Here is a 23,265-nt window from a genome sequence, read left to right as displayed (position 1 = left end):
GTAATGGACAATGGTCAAAAACCAACCTAGGCAGACCCCATAATTTCATTTTGAACATCACTAGCCATTCAGGGTTAAGCATTACCCTATCAATCCTACTCCACATTTTCCCATTCTGAGCATTGCACCAAGTAAGCTTCCTACCCAGTAAAGGTATTTCAATCACTTCACATTTATCTATAAAATAATTGAAGTCCCTCATTCCTTTGTCTCTTCTTGAACAACCAATTCTCTCCCCTATATTTCTGATTTCATTGAAATCCCATCCCATACACCAAGGATTTGGGAAATCAATGTTGAGTTTTAACAAGCAATCCTAAAGCTTGCTTCTACTGTTTGTATCACTGGGAGCATAAACATTCAATAACACTCAAAAGATTTAGAAACCTTCTATTGCTGCAACACTCCTTCAGTTAAAAGACCTCTGGGTCCCAAATGCACAGCAACCCCCCAGCAAAAACTGAAACTCAAACAAGAAGCTCGACCCATGTTGCATATCATAATCAAATAGGTTTTTCCCAAATTAAAACCACACACATACACTACTACATATGTATGTATGTATGTATGTATGTATGTATGTATATCATATTGGTATAATTGAAATCACCAACCAATTCTTTCTTTGGCTGCCTTACCAATTTATGTTCTTTCCTCCTTTATTTTCTTTTTTCAAGGAAGCAGCCATGGTTGTCCCCCAACCAAATAAGGCACTAATCCACACCCCTATATACATCAATACATATATACATATATCCTGTAACCATGGTAAAAATTAAAGGAAATGAAAGGAAGGAGATAATGGGTAGTCGCAAGATAGAAGTAGAAGGCGAGGGTAAAGTGGGTTAGCTGCTGCAATACAGTAATAAGAAGCGAAGAAGAAAAGAAAAACAGAGAAGAAAAAGAAAAAAAGAAAAAAACGGGGCAAAAATGCCATTTTATCAATCTATTTTGAGGCTAATGTATGTCTCACGCGCTTAATTCAATGTGTGTTACACATACACAGTTAACTTAGACAAAATCTGTTACATTACACTTCACTCCAAACTATAAAGGGGTTAAGTATATATTTCTAAACTACATAGAGATAATGTGTTTTTCGATCAAACCATAAAGAGGTAAAATGTAATTAATCTTTTAAAACCCTAACCCTATTATTTTGAAACACTAACAAGAGAAGAAGAAATGTAGGAGCGAGGGAATACGAAAGCAAAAAAGAAAAAGAACCACCTATCAGAGGAAAGAAAACCAAATTGCAAATATCCTGGCATGCGAATGAACTCATTTCAATAATAACCCTGTATAGCACGATGAATAATATTGGAGCGAAAACACAATAAAAACACAAAAACTAGAATATCAGACTCCGCACTATTATTCATAACTTACATTACAGATCTCATAGAAATTTCCCACCTCAACATCACAAAACCCTAAGCACAGACTAGTGTTAACAGCCACATGCAATATATGCTGTTGTGGTTACTTAAACATAGTAATAATCACACAAATTATATAAAAATATTTCACCAAAAATAACTACAAAATTAACATTCCACACAAACAAGAAATACGAAGAAAAACCTTTCTAATTACACCAAAAACAGAAGTAAAAGCTCTGTACTAATGCTGATGATGTTTCAGAAAAACAACCCACCATCGTGTTTCGTTACTCTGCGTTCATAACCCAGTTCTCTATCAAATCAATACATTGAACCAAACTTCCTAAGATAGACAACAATTTCATTTATTACAACTTCTGGAGAACGTGTTTCTCGTAAAGCGAAACGATATCTTTCTTGTTGGGATTCTTCAATTGAAGCAGCTCAGCACCAAAATTATGCTTTGTGAGTTCCTGCTTGAGTCTCTGAACAGTGAACCTCGTATAATCATCTGAATCGGTTTGCTGGCTGTGATTCTCATCATCACCCTTGAACACTGAACCTCCATCTTCTGGCTGCGTTGTCTTTAACGGGCTGGTCGTACTTCTTGACCTCTTATTTCCTCTCACTCCTTTCTCATTGGTATCCATATCCTGAACAGAGTCGACACCCATCTCATATCCATCTGCTCTTACCCGTTTTCCATGAGATTGAGTTTTCAGCTTATTATCCAACGCTGTTTCGTTTAGACGAACTTCAGTCATCTTTTGCTGGAGTGAATCAAGTTTTCCTTGTGTGGCTTGCAACTTTACCGAGAGCGCTTCGGCCCTGTTGGTTGCTTCTGCACGTGCTGCACGCTCGGTCTCTAACAGACTCTCAAGGACTTGAACCGTCGTAGCCCTCTGTTCATTGTTGGATTTTAAAAGCGTTTCGATTTCTCTCTCCCTTTCTTCAACCCTTGCCTCCAGCATTGCAACTTTGGAAACCGCATCCATTTCAGCGACACGGTACCTCTCGGCTTCATCAGACAGGTCAGCTTTCTGCCTCTGTAAACTTTCAATGTGCCTCTCGGCCCTCTCAATTTGGGTCAACCTTTCCATTGCTATTCGCTGAATCTCACTCTTTTCCTTTTGAGCAGTGGCTGCCTCGGCCCGCGCTTTATCAGCTAACTCAGTAGCTCTTTTCGCTTCTCTCTCAGCAGTTTTACACCTGTCTTGAACTTCCTCAAACCTGTCGAACTCAGATTGGTATTTTTGCTCCAAATATAATTTTTCTTGTTCCAACATCTTAGTTTGTCTTTCAAATGATTGAGCTGTTGCATTTGCAGTTTCTAACTTTTCGCCCAACTCCTTAATTTCATGCTTCACCTTTGAAATTTCTAAATCATAATTCCTTATCTTTGACTCAGCAGCCTGTAATGAGAGCAGAGCACAATTAAATACCATGAATACATAGTATATATTTATCGACATGCATATATGGCTACAAGGTTCTATACCAAGTTTAACTCAAGCTGGCTCGCATTTTCGTTCATATATGATACCACTAATCATAATTACCATATTAAGAATTAAATATCTATGCGTGGGCATAATAGTAAATTTATCAAAATGTACCGTGTGCATTTTATATGGGGGCTTCTATTTACACTACCAAATCATCTCATCACACACTCCATTTTTCAATTTTTTTTTTTTTATACTATTTTATCCCTATTTAAAATTACCACAAAAGACTCAAACCTTAGAAAATCAAAACCCTAATTTCTCAACCTACTCACCCTCTTCCTCAACATCTCCACTGACCCACCACTACTGCCGCCTCTCCAACACCAAAACTCTTCAATATAAAATGACCAAATGTGGTCAAAAGAGAGCAGAAAGTGATAAAAAATTGAATGTTATGCTTTATATCTCTTGTTGGATATTATATTTCTAATTTTTAGAAGATTGAATGTTATGTTTCGAGATTATCAAAATTTGTTATGATTTTTTAAATTATATATATATATTTTTTATCTTCAAAATATTGCCTATTTTATAATTTTGCTTTTCTTCTACTATTTGAGCTTCGCTTTGGTGAGGCGCGCACCTCGCCTCGCGCCTCGCGCTAAGGCTATAGGAGACCTTATCGCCTCGGTATGCCTAGAGCTTTTTAAAACACTGGTTCTATAATCGTTTTGCATCATTTACAATGTAATTGTTACATGAATGATATTTTGATATTTAAGTTATAAAAGCATTTTAATATAATGAGTATTACGCACTAAATATTTTTCATTATCTTTCAATAAATTACATATATATGACATACTAAATTTACAAAAATATAAAATTTTAAGGTGTACCTAACGTGTTGTGTCTCACATTTTTTAAAAAATCAACGTGTCAGCATGTTTGTGTCATGTCTCGTCCTTATTTGTGCTACTTAGCCTACAAGTAGAAACACAGCCACCACTACACAGCAACAGTCCACTATATGTATATCAATCAAACCCATCATGATATCTATATTCTACCAATGAACCAAATATCACATCAAATGCAAAGCATATTTAAACAATCACATAGTATGAGTAAATGATCTCTACAAACTAGCATATAAAAATCAGTATATTCCGTTTCTGATTGTTCCCGTCCTAATGTGTATCCATGTAAAAACAATGCGCATGTGCATGATGTAACGGATTGTTTCTAGATGGTGTTAACACCCCCAAACTGACCTTCAATTCCAAACTCAAAGTTGTCAAGCGCTGCTCCGCATGCTCAATCTTTGCAGCCTTATCCTTTATTTCCTCTTCCTGCAAGTTCATTAGCAAAGAAAATACATCAATCTTTTGGCATCCTGAAGTGCCATAATCATAATTTATGGCACAAGGAATTACTGAGAGAGAGAGAGAGATTCACCTTCTCAGCCAAGCTAACAGAAAATTCTTCTCTCAAAGCATCTTCCCTCAGCTGTGTTTGCTTATTTGACCGTTCTTGAACAACTGCTGCCTTCTCTAGAGCAGCTTTTGCTTCTCTAACAGCAATGTCATACTTCCGTTTCCACTCCTCTGCATCCTCTTGAGCAGACTGAGCTTGTTCCCTTGCAGCAGCCAACCTTGCCTCTGCAGCACTGCTCTTCGACTTGAGAATCGCTATTTCTGAGCTTGCCTGACCTTCTTCAGCCTTCTGTTTTGATAGAGCCTGTTCATATTTTCTTTTCCAATCTGTGGACTCCAACCTGGCAGAATCTAATGTTTTCGATAAGCTAGAACACCTCTCTTCCAGTGAGCTACATTTGCTCTGCAAGTTCGTAATCCGACTCATATAATCATCAGCAAGCTTCTTCTTGTCATTTATAGCATCCTCATAACGCTTCAAATATTCAGATTTATACTTTTCACTAGCTTCCAATTGCTTGTTGAGCAACCCCATCTTATCTTCAATTGAGCGGCATTTCAACATGAGGGAGCTCTTCTCTGATCCAACTCGATCTATTTGCTTCTTAATGAGATCAGCAACTGTACCTTCCAAACTGGGGAGATTGACAAAGTTAGATAGTAAGTTAAGATTCAAAACCATATTATTAAGTAACAATTGCTGATACAAACCTCTGCCTTAAAAATGCAGTCAGTTTCTGCCATTTTTCTGGACCATGTGACGATGCTTCATACTTGGATACAAGATCATCAAGAACCTGCATAGCGAAGTCATAGACATATCATATTCCAAGGACCAACAACATGCCAAATCTATGCATTTACTAATTCTACAAACCCTCATAGTGTACCAGAGGAGAGAGCAACCACGCGCAACAATCCAGTTTAAAATAAAGAAAGAAAGAAAGAAAGAAAGAAAAGAGAGGATGACTAAGGATTAATTAATTGATATCAAGTAGAAATTAGGGAAAACTGCATATGCTTACAACAGAATCCCTTGCGACTAGCAGTGCAAGGAATCCTCTGTATCATGTCCTTGTCCATGCAATGTTGCTGCCACTCCTGCTGTTACCACAACTTGTTACATTAACCTTCCAAAACAGCTTACTGCACTCAAACTACGCAAACCGCACCCCTAGCCACAAGCATCAACCACTTGGCCTATTGTTAAATCTCTTGTTTTTAATGGTAGTCTATCAGTCAGCCAAAGAATGCTTGAAATTAATTCTTCTGACACTAAAAACAAAATGTTTGCTTTCAATTTCAAATACAACAACCAGAACGATTCATGCTTACCTTAAGAACATTATCTATTTTTGCATCAGGAGCATGACAAGCTGTTCTTAGTTCCTTTTCCATGTTCTGTATAGCATTTGAACATTGTAAGTATGCCTCTCTAAAAGCATCCCTTTTGAAGTCCTGCATCAGTAACAAATCTAAATCAGTACCTGCAATTGTGTCAAAATAAAGGTGGGCAATAACTACTTGACAGAATGAATCTAATTTAGGTAATTTCCAAAGACATCACACCCTGCATACTCTAGAACTATTCACTCAAAGTGGAAGACTTCAAATTTTTCCTGGGTGCACAGCGAAAAGCTAATCTGTAGGTTTTGTCATCTGCAAATTTTGCTGAAGTAGGCACTGGAAATTTAGATTCAAAGTCTGATCTGAGCCAAACCAAATCCTATCCTAGTTTAAATCATGGCCTGCATATGTTCCAGTTTTTACTAAAAACCCGAAGTCCCAAATATGTTGGTGAGACTTCTGCGTGGTAGATTTTGTTGGTTCTTATAAAGTAAAAAATGAGCTTTCACAGCATATATCACCTAAAACTCATAAATATGTAATCTACAAAGGTAGCAAACTATAATTCATTAGATTAAGAATTTATGTAAAACTAACCGAATAAGTAAATTGTTCAGACATACTGTCAGCTGATTAAGATACCATCACTCCATTTCACACACAGTTGTTACATGTGTGGCATTTTATAACTAACACACGTGCAAGGACCAGGAGAGACATGACACATACTGTTCATCTGTCACTCGTTATATCTAAAAAATCAATTGTAGGTAAAATAAATAAATAAATAAAAATTTGCAGGCTTCAGCCCCGTATATGAACATTCACAATTCATTCATTTGGGCAAGATAGAGATTCAAACTTTTGCCTCCAACATCATTAGCCTGTAATTCCTTTTTATAGAGATTCCCAGAATATCAACTTACTCACTTCATTGTTTGCAGTTAAAATCTACAAATTCATAGCATGCTTGGAACAATAGCAACCAGCATATAATAATTATACACTACTAGATGAATACATCCTTAAATGTTAGGACTTAATTCTTCTGCTCATACACACTTTACAATTATCATAAATTATTCAGATGCTAATCATAGGATGGCAGAAAGTGCATAGACTGATGCAATTTCTGGTCACATAACAAAGAATAAATAAATAAATAAATAAAGAAGAAGAAGAAGAAGAAGAAGAAGAAGAAGAAGAAGAAGATATCAATAAAAGAAACTACATAATGCTAAGCAAGGCCATCATCTATATGCATCTAACAATTTGTGTTACTAAAAATATCTTTAAGCAGAAAAAGTAAAGTACAAGAAATTTTTTTTACCTCAAATGCCTTCCTTAAGAAGTTCTGGAGACGCTTTTCATATTTCTGCCTTGTTGAACCAGACCCTACAGCACTACCATTAAATGCAGACATCGATTTTTTAAATGCTTCTTCGTGTGCTTCCCTTAGTGCAGCCTACAACCACCTTGAAATTAGAAAGCAATATAATTCAACAATTAATAGGAAGAAAGTGACACTCACTTCCTCAGGGGGCTTTGAACGGTCAAAACCAGACATATAAACTTCAGTTGCTAAATCATAAGCTCTTTGACACTCTGCTTCTTCAACACTCTGCAAAAAAAAATATAAATTGAAACCTCCAGGGGAAATTCATTTAAAACTAATATGAACTTTGCTCAAGTACACATCTTGCTTCCATCAATAGAAGTTCAAACCTACAACATTTCATAACCAAATAATACGAAAAATAAGAAACAACAAAAAGACAAGTATCACTACTCTTCACAATAAATTCCTCCAAGAATTCACTAACAGTTCAGTTCTTCTTCTTCATAATGAACAAATATTGAGACATGAGTATCATTTGATATCTAAAAGAATTTCCTCTAAAGAACCCTTCAACATTGTTGTCTCAATAATGAGTGTCTCAAACCATAATACCATTTCCTAAATTTAAGGAAAGTATTTTAACATTACCCAAAAATAAAAATTCAAAAATTCAATTGAATTTGAGGAAATAGTCTAGGGGCAGTACCATTTGCTATACATATGGGATTCATAGCCAAAAAAATGTAGTGGTCATTCTTTTAAATAGTGGAGACTCTAATCAAAGCACAAAGATATATTAAAAGGCCAAAGTAGAATTGAAGATAGACAAAAACTGAATCAGTGGCTAAGGAAAAGGATATTAACAAGACATACCAAATCAAACAAGATGGAAGCCCAAAAAGAAACCACAAAATGTCACAAAGATGGTCCACTTTTTTGCATAAATTATTAAAACGTAGTTTTCCCTTTCCATTAGAATTATCGTTTCCGCATTTTTGTTTCTTCGCATTGCCAGAACAGCACCAACATTGTCTCCCAGTAATAACTAGAGCACTTCAATTGACTGGACCGATCCTTGTTACTAAAACTTCACCACTTACATATTTATTTCAGTTTGAGTTTGCAAAACTAAAGAAATCAATATTACTATATAGAATTATTTGATAAAATCAAAAAAGATGTTGGGAATCATCATAATTCTTCTCACTACAGTGGTGCACTAACCTGATACACAATTACAAGGTCAGAAACAAAGAAATAAAAAATCTTATTTTATGAAATCCTAGCTTCACATTTAAAACCAATTATCAACATTTCTACAAAAACTATCAACTCTATATGCTCCTTTTCCACAAAACGTAGCAGTGACGAAGTGAAGATATGAACTCTATATTGGCCTAGTGGAAAGTGGTAACAGTAGTTACAAACTTGTTTCTCATCAAAAAAATCCCGACACTCAACAGTGTATGTGCTTGTGTGCTAGGAAGCTTACTTGAGCAATGCAAAAATGAATTGAAACCAAACTTTGAATCCTTCATGAACCACTATACTATAAATGGTCATATCAATATCAAAAAGTGAAAAACCAAACTGAACTCTTTATATTTTTGCCTTGTTTATTTATCTTCTATTTGTGGCCATGAATTGATTAAGGAAAATTCTCTATTAGTAATTGCCACTATTTGAACTCATCAAACTAAGGGTAACAAATATCATGTATTTCAAAAAAAAGTTTTTGTCAAGCAAGCACATAAACCATACAAGAAATATTTTCTACCATGGATGTGAGGTCGGCACTACACCAGGGAAAGCATTTAAACTGTCCTTTCCTTCTAGCTTTAATTGTTATTTAAAATAAAATAAAATAATTAAAAAAAAAAAAAGAAAAGAAAGAAAGAAAGAAAGAAAGAAAGTTACTACATAACACCAATATTAATGATAATCTATGAAGCACAAATACCTCTCTGGAGGGAATGAGTTTGCAGAGGGTAGAGGATGGCAGAGGAGGGTGGGGAGGCACAGGAGAAGACGGAGGATGGTAGAGAAGGGGTTTTGATGGTGAAGGGGTACTGGGGCTGCGGTGGGTAGGGGAAAGAGGTGGGCGGAGTATAAGAGAGGAGGGGAAGCATGGCCAGAGGACAAAGAGGGTAGTAGAGGGGCTAGCTGTGGCAGACAAGATGGGGAAAAGGTTGGGGGTGGCCGGGGAAGGGTGGCTGGCAGACAGCAGGTGTGGCTGCCCGAGTTGCCGAGGAAGGAAGGAGAAGGAAATCAAGAGGGGATGAAAAAAAAGGGTATATTTGATTTTTAAGCCAAAAATTCCATCAATTTGCAATTTGTCATGTAGAATTTATCTTCGTTGTAATTTAGAAAAACAGCCCATTGAATTGCAACGTTTTTTTGGTCTTCCTATTTTTCTGGGACCCATAAATATTTGACATAAAATCAATTTATAAAATTAAAAAATATGACGTATAATAATTATATAAAATTATACGCTTACATATCGTGTCCTACATTTTGTTTAAACTGAAATGTAAGAAACAAGGTGAACAGGAAACAACATAGAGCTCCAGAAACTGTAGTAACCTGCCATGAGGAAGTTATTGTAGGCACTGCACCATTATTAATTGCATCGAGAAAAGATTGAGTGATACGAGCAAGAATGGGTCCTGTCATTACTGTTGCCCCAAGTTGCTTGGGCCTAGTCCTCTCAAAAACAAACTTTGTCAAAGCATCCAGACCAGATCTAAATTCTGATCTTAATTTGTCCATCTGCATCACACACAAAAAAAAATTAAATAAATAAATAAACAAACAGACAAGAAAAAAAAAACATAACCATGATAACAACGACAACAAAAACAACACCATTAGTAATACAACATATATAACAACAAAAAAGTACTGACAGGAATTTGGTCAAGCCGCTGGAGTTCATTTTCGTTGCTCAAAGGCCGCACAAGGGTGAAGCATTCTCTATCTGGGAAAAGGGCACGAATGGACTCACGAATCTAGTAATCATTATTATAGTATCATTAGTACCTCCGCTTGAAAATTGCAGCAAGATAGCATTTGAATATCTAGTGCTCAAAACTAAAACATAGGAAAATAAAAAAAAATTTAAATCCAGAAATAAGTCATAAATAATTGTAGGCGTGCAGGTGCTTTCACTTAATATACTACAATTTTATCACCAGAAGCAGTAGCGCTAGATGATAACCTCATTTTTTGAAGCTATATCCCTTCCACTACCTTGAACTGGCCTCAAAGCTAGCTCTAAGTAGTCACGGGGAGTTATTTTCCTATTATCCTCCGCCAAGTCTAAATAGAAGTCCTGCAAGTAAGAAGTTAAACTTAGAAGTCACCATGAATAGATAATCCAGACGCCCCACACAAGCAGGCACGGGAGCCTGTCAATACTATCAAAAAACTCATATTGGAAAACCACAGAACAAATACCAGCTGACATGACAGTTTATATTTAATATTTGAACAAACAGATAAACAATGATAGACACCAAAATACCCTTAAAAGCCAGACAAAAATTGGGGAGAATTGCCCAAGCTCAGAAGCAGTACTCCTTCCTCCAGAGGCTCTAACACGAATATGTTTAGTCATTTCAGTAACAAGAGAGAGGCGATCAAGCGCTGTTTCATCAATACCACCCATCTGAATTATACAGAAAACATAAATAGCAGATTAAGTAAGATAGGCAAAGAATAAATCTGATATAAATTACAGACATTAAAAACTATATTTGAGAACAAAAGATGCATCAAATCACAAGTTGGGAGACTCTGACAATGTTCTCTTAAATGATCAAGTTGTCAGACTGTCCAACCAACCTGATTGTATATGAACATGCTTGATAAGAGAACAGCTAAGGAGAAAATCTGCGTGCTGTATGTCCCCTGTTGAACACAAACAAAAGGAAAAAGAAGAAAAAAAAAAGGAAAATAAGATTTCATCACAACACAATGTATGAATAAATAAACACAATAAAAAACATCAAAAGATAGTACCAACAAGATGAAAGAAAAATGGAGATTGGATATAGGGAAAGATGCAAAATAACTACAGGGATGAGTAAGAAGAGTACAATAACAAGAAACATATCTAGGACAGTAATTCTGAACAAATACGGGAAAGTTACATAATCACCATCAGTTCATTCTTGTAAAAGAATAAAAACTAACCGTTTGATCATAAGCATCAATTCCTTCGCTATCTAACAGTAAAAGGTTGTATTCAGTTCCATCAAGGGCAATTCTCTTTATGGGTGCACTCCACAACCAAAGCCCTTTTGTACAAGGTCGATGAGTTGAGGCAACTTGAAATCCACTGCTCCTTCCAAGAAGCTACAGAACATAATTGAAGGCAGCAATTTTTAGTTACGGATGTGACGTATAAAAAAATTTCTTGTTATGTAATATTTAGATTATTCAGTGGTAAAAGAAGCAAACATGCATACTATAGAGATGGCATCATAAATTAACAACTCATATCACTTTGAACTAGAGCTCCATGCTGCATCTACTGAACTGACCATAAATAAATTAGGATATAAACCATAGTAACAGGAAATAATGGTCTGAGGCCTTACATGTTTAAATATTGAAAAATTGTGTGCAAGATGTTAATTACTGGCAAGCAAAAGTTTGTTTTGTCAGCAATGCTTTGTATAGCAAAAGAGAGTGATTAAGAAGGCAACAATAGTCATCTGAGGCCTATCTCTGTGTCCCTAAATTCTAAGGCTAAGTTTGGCATCCTTTGAAAAAGCCAAAAAGTCAAAAAGTTACTATCCTATTTAAGTCACATCATCTTATTTAGGTCACATCACCTCTCTACCACATCACTTCAAATCCAACCCATATTTCATAAAAAATCAAAAAGTGCACTTATTTAGGGCATCCCAAACAACCCCTAAATCTCGTCAAACCATAAGTAGTTAGTTTCTAGGCCCTATACAATCCTCACAAACCTGATGTCTCTACAAAATTCAGAAGATTTATTAGTTTTGCTGTTCAAAATGAAGGATAAAAAGGTTTCAACTCATATTGAAATTTAAGATATGATGTGGGTGTTAAATAGCTTGATATACACTATGTTACACAGACTCTTCAAAATAAATCAAATACTTGTGTCAGACATCCGACACTCGGACAAGGGCATGGGATATGTAATATGTGATACTTCTTATATAATTTTATATAACACTATTATTATACATACATATTGTTGTATAATTGCTAGAAATGTCTTTTTGACACTATAAGTTACATATAGCACCATTTTATCTCACATACTTGATTAAAAAATGACACTTTTTTGCCAAGTCCGCGTACCCTTAAATTTATGATTTGATGAGTCCGACCTCTAAATACATATCTGCATCCGACACCCATACCCGAGTCCATATAACATAGGATATACATAGTTGGGCTCATTTCCTAACAGCTTAGGCTTTTGGAGAAATTGGTAACTTAGCATGGATTCAAATCTCTCCATTAGCATTTGGTATTATGTCCCTGTTTGGTTTCTTCCTCTTTATTTGGTTGTTTGCTTCTCCTTCTGTTTGGTTCTCTGTTTGTCTCTCCACGTGCAAGATGGGGTTGCACGTGAGGGAGGGTGTTGAATAGCTTGATATACATTGTTGGGCCCATTTCCTAACAACTTAAGCTTTTGGAAAAATTGGTAACTTAACAATGGGGTCCTAAATATGAAAGAACAACTTCAAGAAATTATTCTTGTTTTGTTATAGGCAGAGGTTCTCACAATTAGATGGTTGTGCCCTATTACACCAAGACCATAGAATTTATATAGCACTTTCAAGATAACCGAACCCTTCTAGAATTTATATTGCACTTCCTCGTGGATCCTATATTCTCAAAACTACAAAGTCTCTAAATATCAAGGGTACTCCCACTTTCACTACTATTAATACAATTTCTATGCATTTGTTATTCATAATATTTCATATTTTATTTAGTTGGGTGTACAATCAAACACAGTGTTATTCAAGGCACGTCTAGGCCCAAGTCCCATCTAGGCCCAAAATGTGCGCCTTGCAGTGTTCCAGGACAAGGGATTTCGATAAGTCGCGCTTAAGGCATGCAACTGGGCCAAGGCCTGTGCCTTGAGGGCATTTTTTTTATTGTTGCTTTGATTGGTTTTGTTTGAAATTTAACCATTCATTTAATATGGTGCAGCTATAGAAGATCCCTACTCATATTACACATGCAAATACATTGGGCATTAAGCCCCAAATCAACAATAAAAGAAAAATTAGCCCTAATTCTTAATCTCCGAAGAACACTTTGCTACTGCTTGCCCTCATTATCTAGTCCAACAACTCCAAAAATTCTTCTCCACGTTCTTGTTTTCTTCTTCCGCTCTTCTTACAGTTTTCTCTCATTCTCTTCTCTTCTTCTTTACGTTGTTGTCTTCTGTATTTCTATTTTCTACGTTGTTATCTTCTGCTTCACATGGTTGTGATGTTGTTGCCTTCCATCTTGTTATGCTTATTCTCCGGTCTCTTTCTCTTTCTCATCCTTCTTCAGGCCGATCATTTTTTTTATCCCGCTCCTTATTCTTCTTCTTCCCTCTCTTCTTATTCAAGTTTTATATTAAACTTTGAAATATTGTTCATTTGTCTATGTTAAAACATTAATGTTTGCTGGTATTTATATTTTTAAATGTTTAATATTTCATTTTACTTATGTTGCAACCTAAATTATTTGCTTGTATTAAATTATATAATTTTTTACGTACAAGGTGCGTCTCACTTCGGTGAAGCTTGCGCCTTGCACCTAGACCCCAAGAGACCTTATGCATCTATGGCCTTTAATAACACTAGTCAAACATATTATTTCTAATGTTTGAAAATTTAGCTTCTAACACACGTAGGCCATTATCTTCCTCTTCGTCATGTGTGGTTAATCATGTCAATCACCAAACTCCTTGGGCAACATTTTTAGCACACATTAAAGACGAAATAAAACGATTTGTAAGAAGCATGGCTATGACACAATACCAACACGCTACAAGAAAAAAACGACACCCATTTTAGCCCCTATCTGGTGGGGGTCTGGCATGGGTAGATTGGGTACAAACCAAACATTTGACATAATTTGCAAAAAGGGTTTGCTCCCAGGTTCGAACCTACAACCTCAAGGTTATTAGGCCAAGTTTAAGCATTGACATGATGAAACAACGTTTTTTTTTTTTAAAATAACAACACGACAACAAATATATTCATATATGTACATGAAAATAATAATTTCTTTTTTTTAAATGTCACAAATATATTTAATGTTATTATATCCAAAAAAAAATCCACATTCTATATATTGGGGAAAGTGTAAACAAAAGGTTCTAATATATATTTATAATAAAAAAAATAAAACTCTATCTACAATCACATTGGAATTTTAGGCTTTAGAGTTTGAAATTCAAAGGCCTAAAGAGGAGGGATCGTGTCTAGCACTAAAAACACTAAAACAATAGGACACGTTTGGATGTGTGTCCAACACAAGGTTTTAAAAAGCGGCCGCAACCGTTACGTAACGCCGTTACGTAACGGTTTTGGCGGTTACCGCCACCCGTTACGGCCGCTTTTGCAGTGTGATTGAGATTCACAGGTGTGTCGGCTGTAGCGGCTGCCGTAGTGGTTGTAACGGCGCCGTAACAATTGTAACGGCCTGTTACGCACCGTTACGTAACGGTTCCAAATTGTTTCTTTCGAAAAAATACACCAAAAAAAACTGAAAATGGGAGAAGAGAGAGAGAAGAGGGAAGATAAAAAGAGAAAATGGAGAATCAAGAGATAGAGAGAGAGGAAGGAAAATGAAGAACATGTTATTGATTTGTTTAAGCTGTATGACCTATGTTATTCTATTCAACTGCTATCACTAAATCATTTTGTTTGTGTGTGTCTATCTAGATATATTGTTTGAAAATAATAATAATAATAATAAGAGTGGTCATTATCTATTTGGGTTGGTTAAAATATGTATATATATATATTGGGGCTCTTATTTATTCTCTTACTTTTGTTATTGTTTATCTTATATATAATAGTTAGTGATTGATTTTTTGTATAATATAAAGTCATTAATTATTAAAATAAAATGTAAAAAACTCAGTTTATAATGATTTAAAAATATAAAATATATTGAATCATACTTAAAAATTTACAAAAATTGATCAATATTTATTTTTAACCCAATAAATATGATCATATAAAAAAAAAATGTGTGTATCGGTAAGTTTTTTTCAAATTGTGCGAAAAATAAAAAAATTCACGGTTCCGGTTACCGCAACCGTTACACTACGGCCTTTACACCCCGCAACCGCAACCGCGTCACCGCCACCGTTACAGCGACCGCAACCACTTTTCAGAACCTTGGTCCAACATGTGTCAAGATATGTCCAACAAGTGTCAATTTCGACATGTGCCCAACACAGACAAAACATCTTAGAAGTGTTGTGTTTCTTAGAATCAATCCCCAACAAGGTAAAAACTAGCTATTCCTGCACAATAGTCTATCCTAGCTACCTTGTTCCATGGTCAAGCACATTTGTTAAAAGTAGTGTGAGAAAAGGCATTACTGCTTGTGACTTTTTTAATAAGTATTTTTTCTTTAGACTTCATTGAAGATATGCCTTTTAGCCGAGCCAACCAAAGAAATAATCCATATAGCCAACACTCAATAACTGGAATTAAGGCTTCACAAGTTGAGATGAGCTCAATCACAAGTTTCTCTAATTAAGTTTGCTGACGGTGCTATATGAACCACTCACAATAAGTGCCCTAACCTCCACTTCTATCCTAACATGTTTCATTCAGTTGGTGCTATAGATTTCTCATGAAATTAATTTAATGGGCAAGTCATAAAAACAAGATGCAAGAAAAATTCAACCATAAAAAATTACACTAACCTCCCCTGAGGTTTAGAGAAAATACAACAAGTCACACAGTTTTGACATAATTATATTGGACTCCCTTAAGGTTTTAATACTCAAAACAATTAGCCCATTTGGAAATATAATATTTTCATATCATTTACACTGAAATATTTATTTCTCCTTATTTCTATTTCTATTATTTGTATCTTCACACTATTTCTATTATTTGTATTAGTTTCGGTCCATTTAGCCTTAATAAAAAGAAGGCCAGTGTAATTATGCCAAAACTGTGAAATTACTTGTAGTTTGTCCAAACCTTAGGAGAAGTCAGTGTAATTTACCCTAAAATTAATTAGACATGGTTATTACTCAAGAAATTTCAATTGTGTGGTGAAACTTAGGCATAAAAGATGAAACTTAGACATAAAAGATGAAACTTAGACATAAACTTAGGCATAGGCTTAACAGTATTGGATCTCTTCTTGAATTAGTGCCATGTAAAAACCAGAAGACACCAATTACATAAATGAAAACTTAACTACAAGCTAAAACCCAAACTCAATTCTCACAACAAGATAAGATAAACTATAGTGGTCTATCAGAGTTCAAAGTCCAAGCAGCCTACTAATCACTCCATGCCAAGGTCCTCATTCACTCAATCATGTGACTCAAACTAGTTTCTTGAAAGAGAAAAGACAAATAAAACCAACAGCATTTAACTTGTACCAGTTTGGTCAGCCCCATGAACTCCATGATGAGAAGTTGAAGATATTTTTGGGACTCATAACTACATCAACCCCAATCCTTGCTTGAATGTGCTAAAAAGGAAACACGAAGCATAAATATTTTATTAATCTATAGTTATTTTTGTACTGTTTAAATTTGCTATTTATTTATTCACCTACCTTATTGCAATCCTAAAATCATGACACACCAGATGTCCATGTAAATACACCACATTGGCACATTTGTGCATGAGAACATATACAACAAAATTAAACAGTCAATACATTCTACACACAATTTCCACTGCCCTCCAATCCTCTAGTTGGTTGTATTGCCGTAACTAGTTGACCATGATTGTTAGTTCTCCTTATCCAAAAATACCCAATTTTAGTTACTAATCCCACTAGCAACTACCAAAACCCTAATTTCAGAACTATACCCTTCAAATAAAACAAACACATGCCATGAACTATATACATCAATTTTCTAGAAAAAGAGAATAGTGTAAAACACTAAAAATTACAGAATAAACATAAAAATGATCTCCAAACATTGGACTTTTATGAGAAGGAACAAAAATGGGATAACCTAATTCAATATGAAGCTCCTGCCTAAATACCCAATTCTAGTTACTAATCACACTAGCAATTACCAAAACCCTAATTTCAGAACTCTAAACAACACACTCCATGAACTATTTACATCAATTTTCTCGATAAAACAATAAATTACCCAATAATAAACATAAAAAATTTCCTCAAACATTTCAAGTTTTTATATTTATGGGAAGGAATTGAAAGGGATAACCTGATTCAATATGAAGCTCTTGCCTTGGCGAGCGCGGCCGCAGACGGAGACGACGCCGACGGGCTCCTTGACGAGCTGAAGAGTCGCGACGGCCTCCGGATCCATTCGGAACTTCCCTTTCTCATCGCAGTACACGAGGCGGATCGGCCTCGCCGGACCGGTGGAAGAGACGGAGGAGAACGACGGCGAAGGAGGCTCCGGTGAGAGCTGGTGAGAGTCGCCGGAGTTTCTGGTGAAGAACTTCCTCATCTCTTGGTCGTCTTCTTGATGTCTCTCCCTCTCTCTCCCCCAAAGTCCTGCTTTATTATTACTTTTGTATGTATAATTTTAGAGAGTGAGAGAGAGTGTGTGTGCGCGCGCGCGCGTGTTCAAAATGGGGGGGTGAAAAAGGGGGAGAACGAGAGGTTTGGGGCATTTTATAGAAAGGCTGGGAGGCAGGGAGGAGCGGTGTATGGGACCTCTTGGTCGGAATTACCATTGTGTCCCTTCATCTCCAATAGTGCTTGCTAAAATAATATTGTGCTTGTTATAATTTGGTAATTAATAGTATTATTTTGTCAAATTATAATAATAGTGTTCCAACAGATTATTTTGACAAATTTCAACCAACTTTCTCTCTAAGTTTGTAGGTGTTGTTTAGATAGAGATTTTTAAGTAATTTTTTTATTGTTTAATTTCTGTCTTTTGTGAACTTTTTTAAAATTTAAAAAAAATTAAAATATTTACATGGTACCCGACTAAACAAATATAAAAAATTTAAAATTTTCTTTTATATAATTCACCCCACTAAAAAAATAACAAAATGCAAAATTAAAAAAAAATTATTAACTACATTAAAATTACATTCACTAAATTATATTACAAAATAAAAATTATATTTAAAAAGACTCCTCTCTCAAAGCCTTATCTCAAATTCCTCTCTCTACTATCTCAAAGCCCTATTTTAAAAGACTCCTCTTTACACTGACTCCTCTCTCAAAGCCCTATCTCTACTTCCCTTTCTCTCATGCGAACTCATCATGTCTCTGCTTCGCTCTCTCTCACTCCTCGACTTCTCACGCGCTGTCGTGATGATCATGAGCCCTATCTCTAATACTTTCCCTCTCATTCCTTGGCTCGTGCGATATCCCCAAATTTCTTTCTCCAACCCTCTTTTCTACCACAATGAAGACCATCCAAAGAAGATGAAGAAGATCAACTCGAAACCCTAACGAAGATGAGCCAAGGAATCTTCAAATTGAAGGTATTTTGTAGTATAAAGTTACTAAAATTCAATTTTTAATTTTGCTTCAAATTACTTGAAATTCCTGAAATTCTTTGATTTATATTGCTGAAATTGATTGATTCATATTGCTTGAAATTTCTGAAACTTATTTATTTATTTATTGCTTCAGATTGATTTACTGATTCTAAAATTTATTTAATTTTTTGGTGAATTTTGTTTCTGTTTTGGAAGTTTTTGCTAAGAAGGATAAGGAGAAAATGAAGGGAGAGAAGAAGGAAACGATTGGTTTTGATGACTTAGCAGCTTTGGCAGCTACCAAAGCTTGTGCCCAATTTGACACAAGTTTTGGCATTTGCCAAAGATAGCAACTGTCAAAACTCACCATTGAAGAACATTTTTGCACCATACTTGCCATAAAATGACTTTGGCAACTCCAATGACAAACCATTGAAGATGCTCTAAAGCTTGTGGAAATGTTAGGCCTCATTTGGTAACATTAGTTTTTAACTTAAAAGTCAAAAAATTACTAAAAAAATCAAAAAATCAACAACTGATACCAAAAAGTCAAATATTCCATTTTCTCTCTACTTTTTGCACATCTTTTCGTAAAAAATCAAAAATTCATCATAAACATACTTTTTTTTACATCATATTTTAGCCAAAAAGTTAATAAAAAACATGTTCCCAAACGAGGCCTAAGAATGGTATTATTCAGTTGGTTTGGTTTAAATTTTCATGATTCACTTTTTCAAAAATTGAAATTCTTTTATTTTTATTGTATTTTTTTAATATTATAAATAATTTTTTTAATTTTAAATACACCTAATATAAAAATTCACTAAATACCAAAAATACAAATATATATATATATGAAAATTCAGTACATTTTTTGTATTCTTGTGTATTTATTAATTTTTTAAAATATTTTTTTTTATAAATATTTTACTTTTTAGATAGATCTAAGTAAGGTACAACTAAAAAAGTAAAAAAAAAAATTGTTTAAAATTTAAAAAATATTCACTAAAAACAAATAAATACGAAAAACAAAAAACTCAATTTTTAGAAAATTAAATCCAGAAAATTGAAACCAAACACACTGATTGGTATTTACATAATCATGTACTGGTGAAGGCATGAGACCCCCACCAACTCATCTCTTGGAGTCTCTCACAGGATTCTAAATCGGTTTTTTTTTTTTTTTTTTCAATTTTAAATAGGAAACTCTGTCCATAAATATAATTTTAGATTTTTTTTTGTCCAAACTGTAAAATATTTTATTCATAAGGCAAACTTTTACAAAATGACCAAACTACCCTCTATTTCTTCAGCTCCTCTTACAGTTTATGCCTTGATTTACACTCTCTATCACTCTCCTCAAATCTCATGCTCTCTCTAATCAGATCATATCTCTTTCTTCTCTCCTAGGGTTTTGCTTTCTCTCTCTCCATTTCTCTTATTCCTCTTTGCAATCAATAACATCAATGGCTCAGAAGGTTCAAAATAGAGGAGTTGAATACGAAGTATTGAAGGCAATGACCTTCTCGACGATAGAGCATCAGTTGTTCATGGAAGCACCAAAGGCCAACGACGTTGTAGAGTTCTATAAAGTTGCATTTGGAGTTGAGGAGGTAAACTGTACCATATACCCCAAGAGGAAAGTAGATCGAAGACGTCGATGATGACAACCGTGGCGACGAAGAACTCGAGGACAAAGTAGCAACAATGGGGTTGATCTCATTTTCCACAAAAGGAGTTCAAAGGGGTTTATTCCTAGGGTTTACAGGTAATCTGGTGAATATCCCTAGGGTTTTCATCGGTGAATCGACATTTTCTTCCCTAGGGTTTTCATTGGTGAATCGACATTTTTTCCCCTAGGGTTTTCATTTGTGAATCAACATTTTCTTCTCTGAATCGACAAAGAGATATTATTCACCGATGATGATATTCACTTGATCTCATTTTTTTTCCTAGGATTTTCATTATAGTTCAATGCTTGATCTCATTTTCTTCCCTAGGGTTTTCATTGTAGTGCCCATAGCAGCATCCCTAAAATTATTTAATTTGATTGATTTTTTTTCAAGTTATTTGTTCAAAAATGACTTAGATCTGTGAAAAATATATATATATATATATATATATTAAAAAAAAGGCTTAGATTTCTTCTTTGGCTTTGATTTTTAATTTTTTTTATCTGACTTGTTGTTCATGATCTAATTATTTTTTGTTTTTATTGTTGATTGTAACAGATAGTGGCAGAAATATCTTCTTCTTCTTCTTCTTCTTTTTTTTTTTTTTTTTTTGCTTTGTTGAAATGTTTATATCTGTTCAAATTTTTTTATTTTTTTATGTTGTTGTTGTTGTTATTGTTGTTGATGATGATGATCTGCTCAAATTTTGAATAGTGGAGAGTTGTTGATGATAATGATGATCTCTTCAAATTTTGAACAACAAAGAGTTGTTAATGATGATAAAAAAAAAATTAAACAGATAGGGTTTTGTATGGCTTTATATTGCAACAGATAGGGGTTGGTTTGGCTTTGTATTTCAACAAATAAGATTTGGTTAAAAAAATGACAAGTAAAATTAAGAGTAAAAATTTAACTAATAATAAAATTTGGACAGATATTTGAACAGATAGACAACAAATTTGAACAGATAGATAAAAAATTTGAACATATAGACAAAAAATTGAATAGATAGAAAATAATTTGAACAGATAGGTATAAATTTGAATAGATAGTCAACGAAAAGTTATGCAAATAAAAATAAATAAATAAAAGTCAAGAGGTAAAATTGAAAACAAAATGTCCTCTAGAACTTCTCATCAAACTATTTTCACAAAGTGTAAACCTCTCACCAACAACAACAAAAAAAAAAAAAAAAAAAAAAAAAAAAAAAAAAAAATCGTTGGACCTAATGCCTTAAATAATTGTTATAGTGGATTTTTCACCAATTTTCTCTTTTAAATATTAATGATTTGAGACTTTGAGGAGGTGACCATTTATTTTTTAGAGTTTTTTTTTATATATATCATTAATAAAAAAATTAAATCAATTTGATAATCATAATCTTCACATTTTATCATATTTATTTGTTATGAAATGAATAGATTATTGTTTTCATTAATTTTTATTTTTTTGTATAGTTCTTTGGTTTATTAATTTTCTTTTCATTTTGACTTTTTAACTATTATAGGATATCGCCAAACTTAATAATATATACTAGATATACTACAAAATGAATTATTTAAATAATCGAAACCGACTCATAATAGACTCACACCCCTCAATTTCTATTAACTCTTAATTCTAAATTTCTTGATTTTTCAATTTAAAAATAAATTAATAAATCACACACTCAAAGACATTTATGATTTTGCTTTTTTCCAATTGTAGATAATGAATTACAAATCTATTGGTTCATCTCCTAAAATTATTACCTAAATTCTTCCTTCCCTAAAATCAAACAAGAAAGAAAATTATTTGTAAGTAAAACACATATACGATTTTGTTGACTTCCAATTAAAAAAAAAAAAAAAAAAAGAGAGGATAAATTACAAGCACATCCCCTGAGGTTTACTTAAATTACAAATTATCTCTATAGTTCTAGAAATTACATTATGCCCCCTAAGATTTCTAATTTCATAACAAATAGGTCCTTTTATTAATAAATCATCAAGTTAATTAACAGTTTTTAATAATGTTAAAATTTTATTTCAATTAATAATTCAGATAATTTTATTATTATATAAGTGAACAGTTAGAAATTTCACTTTTTTAATTAATTCTGTTAAATAAAAAATTCTGACAGGGAGATATTTGTAATTTTCCAAACTATAGGGGGCAATTCGTATTTTAAACAAACCTTAATGAGTGTTTTTGTAATTTATCCAAAAAAAATTAAAATTTATTGGCCTCATCTCCTAAAATCATTACCAAAAACTCTTCATTTCCTAAAATAAAATTAAAAAAAAAGAAAGAAAAGAAGATGAATTAAAATAAAAGGTGGTGAGCCAACCATCCTCACGGCCACTTTGCCTTTGAAGTTTGGACTTTAGTAAAGTTTTATGCATTGTTGATTTTGTGTCCTGCTAATTAATTTAGGGGATTAGTTAAAACTCCTTTATAATAAATTTTAATATATTAAGGATAAGGATAAAAAGTTTTTCTTGAAAAGTCCAACATATACAACTATTATCAAAATATTAAACTTTACAATAATATAACTTTTGATCTAAGTGTCGATTTTTAATAAAAATTAGTAGTTTTAGAATTCTCTTATCAAGATCTATCAAATAAAATTCACGTTGACTATGAAATTCTTAAAAAATAAAATAAAAATTATTACCATCACAATTGATGTAAACAGTAACATGTTACTCTAGTAATATTGTCCAAGAAAACAATGATATTTAGTTTTGTCCTTACTCAATTATGTGCCTCCTCCTTAGGGAATTTATGAAGTAAAATAAATTAAACTGTCTTTTTCACTCAACAAGGGTCCAATAGGAGGGATTTTGGCTAAATTTTCCATTAATTTATGGTTTTTCTCTACACATGCAATTATAAATATAAGTATGCTTTTCTTCCAAATAAACTCTCTTCCACTCTCAACGGGTTAGTCATTTCTCTCATCATATAAAAAGAT

General features: G+C 33.8%; 1 protein-coding gene and 2 long non-coding RNA genes across 3 annotated transcripts; 2 read left to right on the top strand and 1 right to left on the bottom strand.

The window, feature by feature from the left end:
• Window positions 1-1,493: 1,493 nt before the first annotated feature.
• On the bottom strand, window positions 1,494-17,844 carry LOC114289248 (uncharacterized). The gene is made up of 14 exons (XM_028232916.2): window positions 17,394-17,844; window positions 11,150-11,311; window positions 10,799-10,864; window positions 10,479-10,622; window positions 10,173-10,286; window positions 9,862-9,963; window positions 9,539-9,724; window positions 7,145-7,234; window positions 6,944-7,078; window positions 5,602-5,724; window positions 4,978-5,063; window positions 4,289-4,901; window positions 4,105-4,182; window positions 1,494-2,794 (listed from the first exon to the last, which is right to left on the bottom strand). Exons 1-14 carry the CDS (start codon window positions 17,640-17,642, stop codon window positions 1,751-1,753), a joined length of 3,192 nt encoding a protein of 1,063 aa, XP_028088717.2. The 5' UTR covers window positions 17,643-17,844; the 3' UTR covers window positions 1,494-1,750.
• LOC145798801 (uncharacterized) lies at window positions 13,571-17,782 on the top strand. Its single transcript, XR_014340441.1, has 2 exons — window positions 13,571-14,472; window positions 15,378-17,782. It is a non-coding gene; the product is annotated as an uncharacterized LOC145798801 (long non-coding RNA).
• A 457-nt stretch (window positions 17,845-18,301) lies between the features above and the next one.
• Window positions 18,302-20,751, top strand: LOC145798800 (uncharacterized). The gene is made up of 2 exons (XR_014340440.1): window positions 18,302-18,636; window positions 18,850-20,751. It is a non-coding gene; the product is annotated as an uncharacterized LOC145798800 (long non-coding RNA).
• The last annotated feature ends 2,514 nt before the right edge of the window (window positions 20,752-23,265 follow it).

The sequence above is a fragment of the Camellia sinensis genome, chromosome 9 (genome assembly GCF_055761805.1).
Source record: "Camellia sinensis isolate YWXY chromosome 9, ASM5576180v1, whole genome shotgun sequence".
NCBI lineage: Eukaryota > Viridiplantae > Streptophyta > Magnoliopsida > Ericales > Theaceae > Camellia > Camellia sinensis.
This window is presented reverse-complemented; position numbering and strand designations above follow the sequence as displayed.

Bases quoted from the DNA above. Each gene is read 5' to 3' on its own strand.
- LOC114289248 (XM_028232916.2), bottom strand. From the start codon at position 17,642: ATGAGGAAGTTCTTCACCAGAAACTCCGGCGACTCTCACCAGCTCTCA. The intron at 11,312-17,393 runs GTTATCCCTTTC...TATGTTCTGTAG, and splicing joins AGAGCTTCATATTGAATCAG to CTTCTTGGAAGGAGCAGTGG. The intron at 9,964-10,172 runs GTTATCATCTAG...AATGATTACTAG, and splicing joins ATATAGCTTCAAAAAATGAG to ATTCGTGAGTCCATTCGTGC.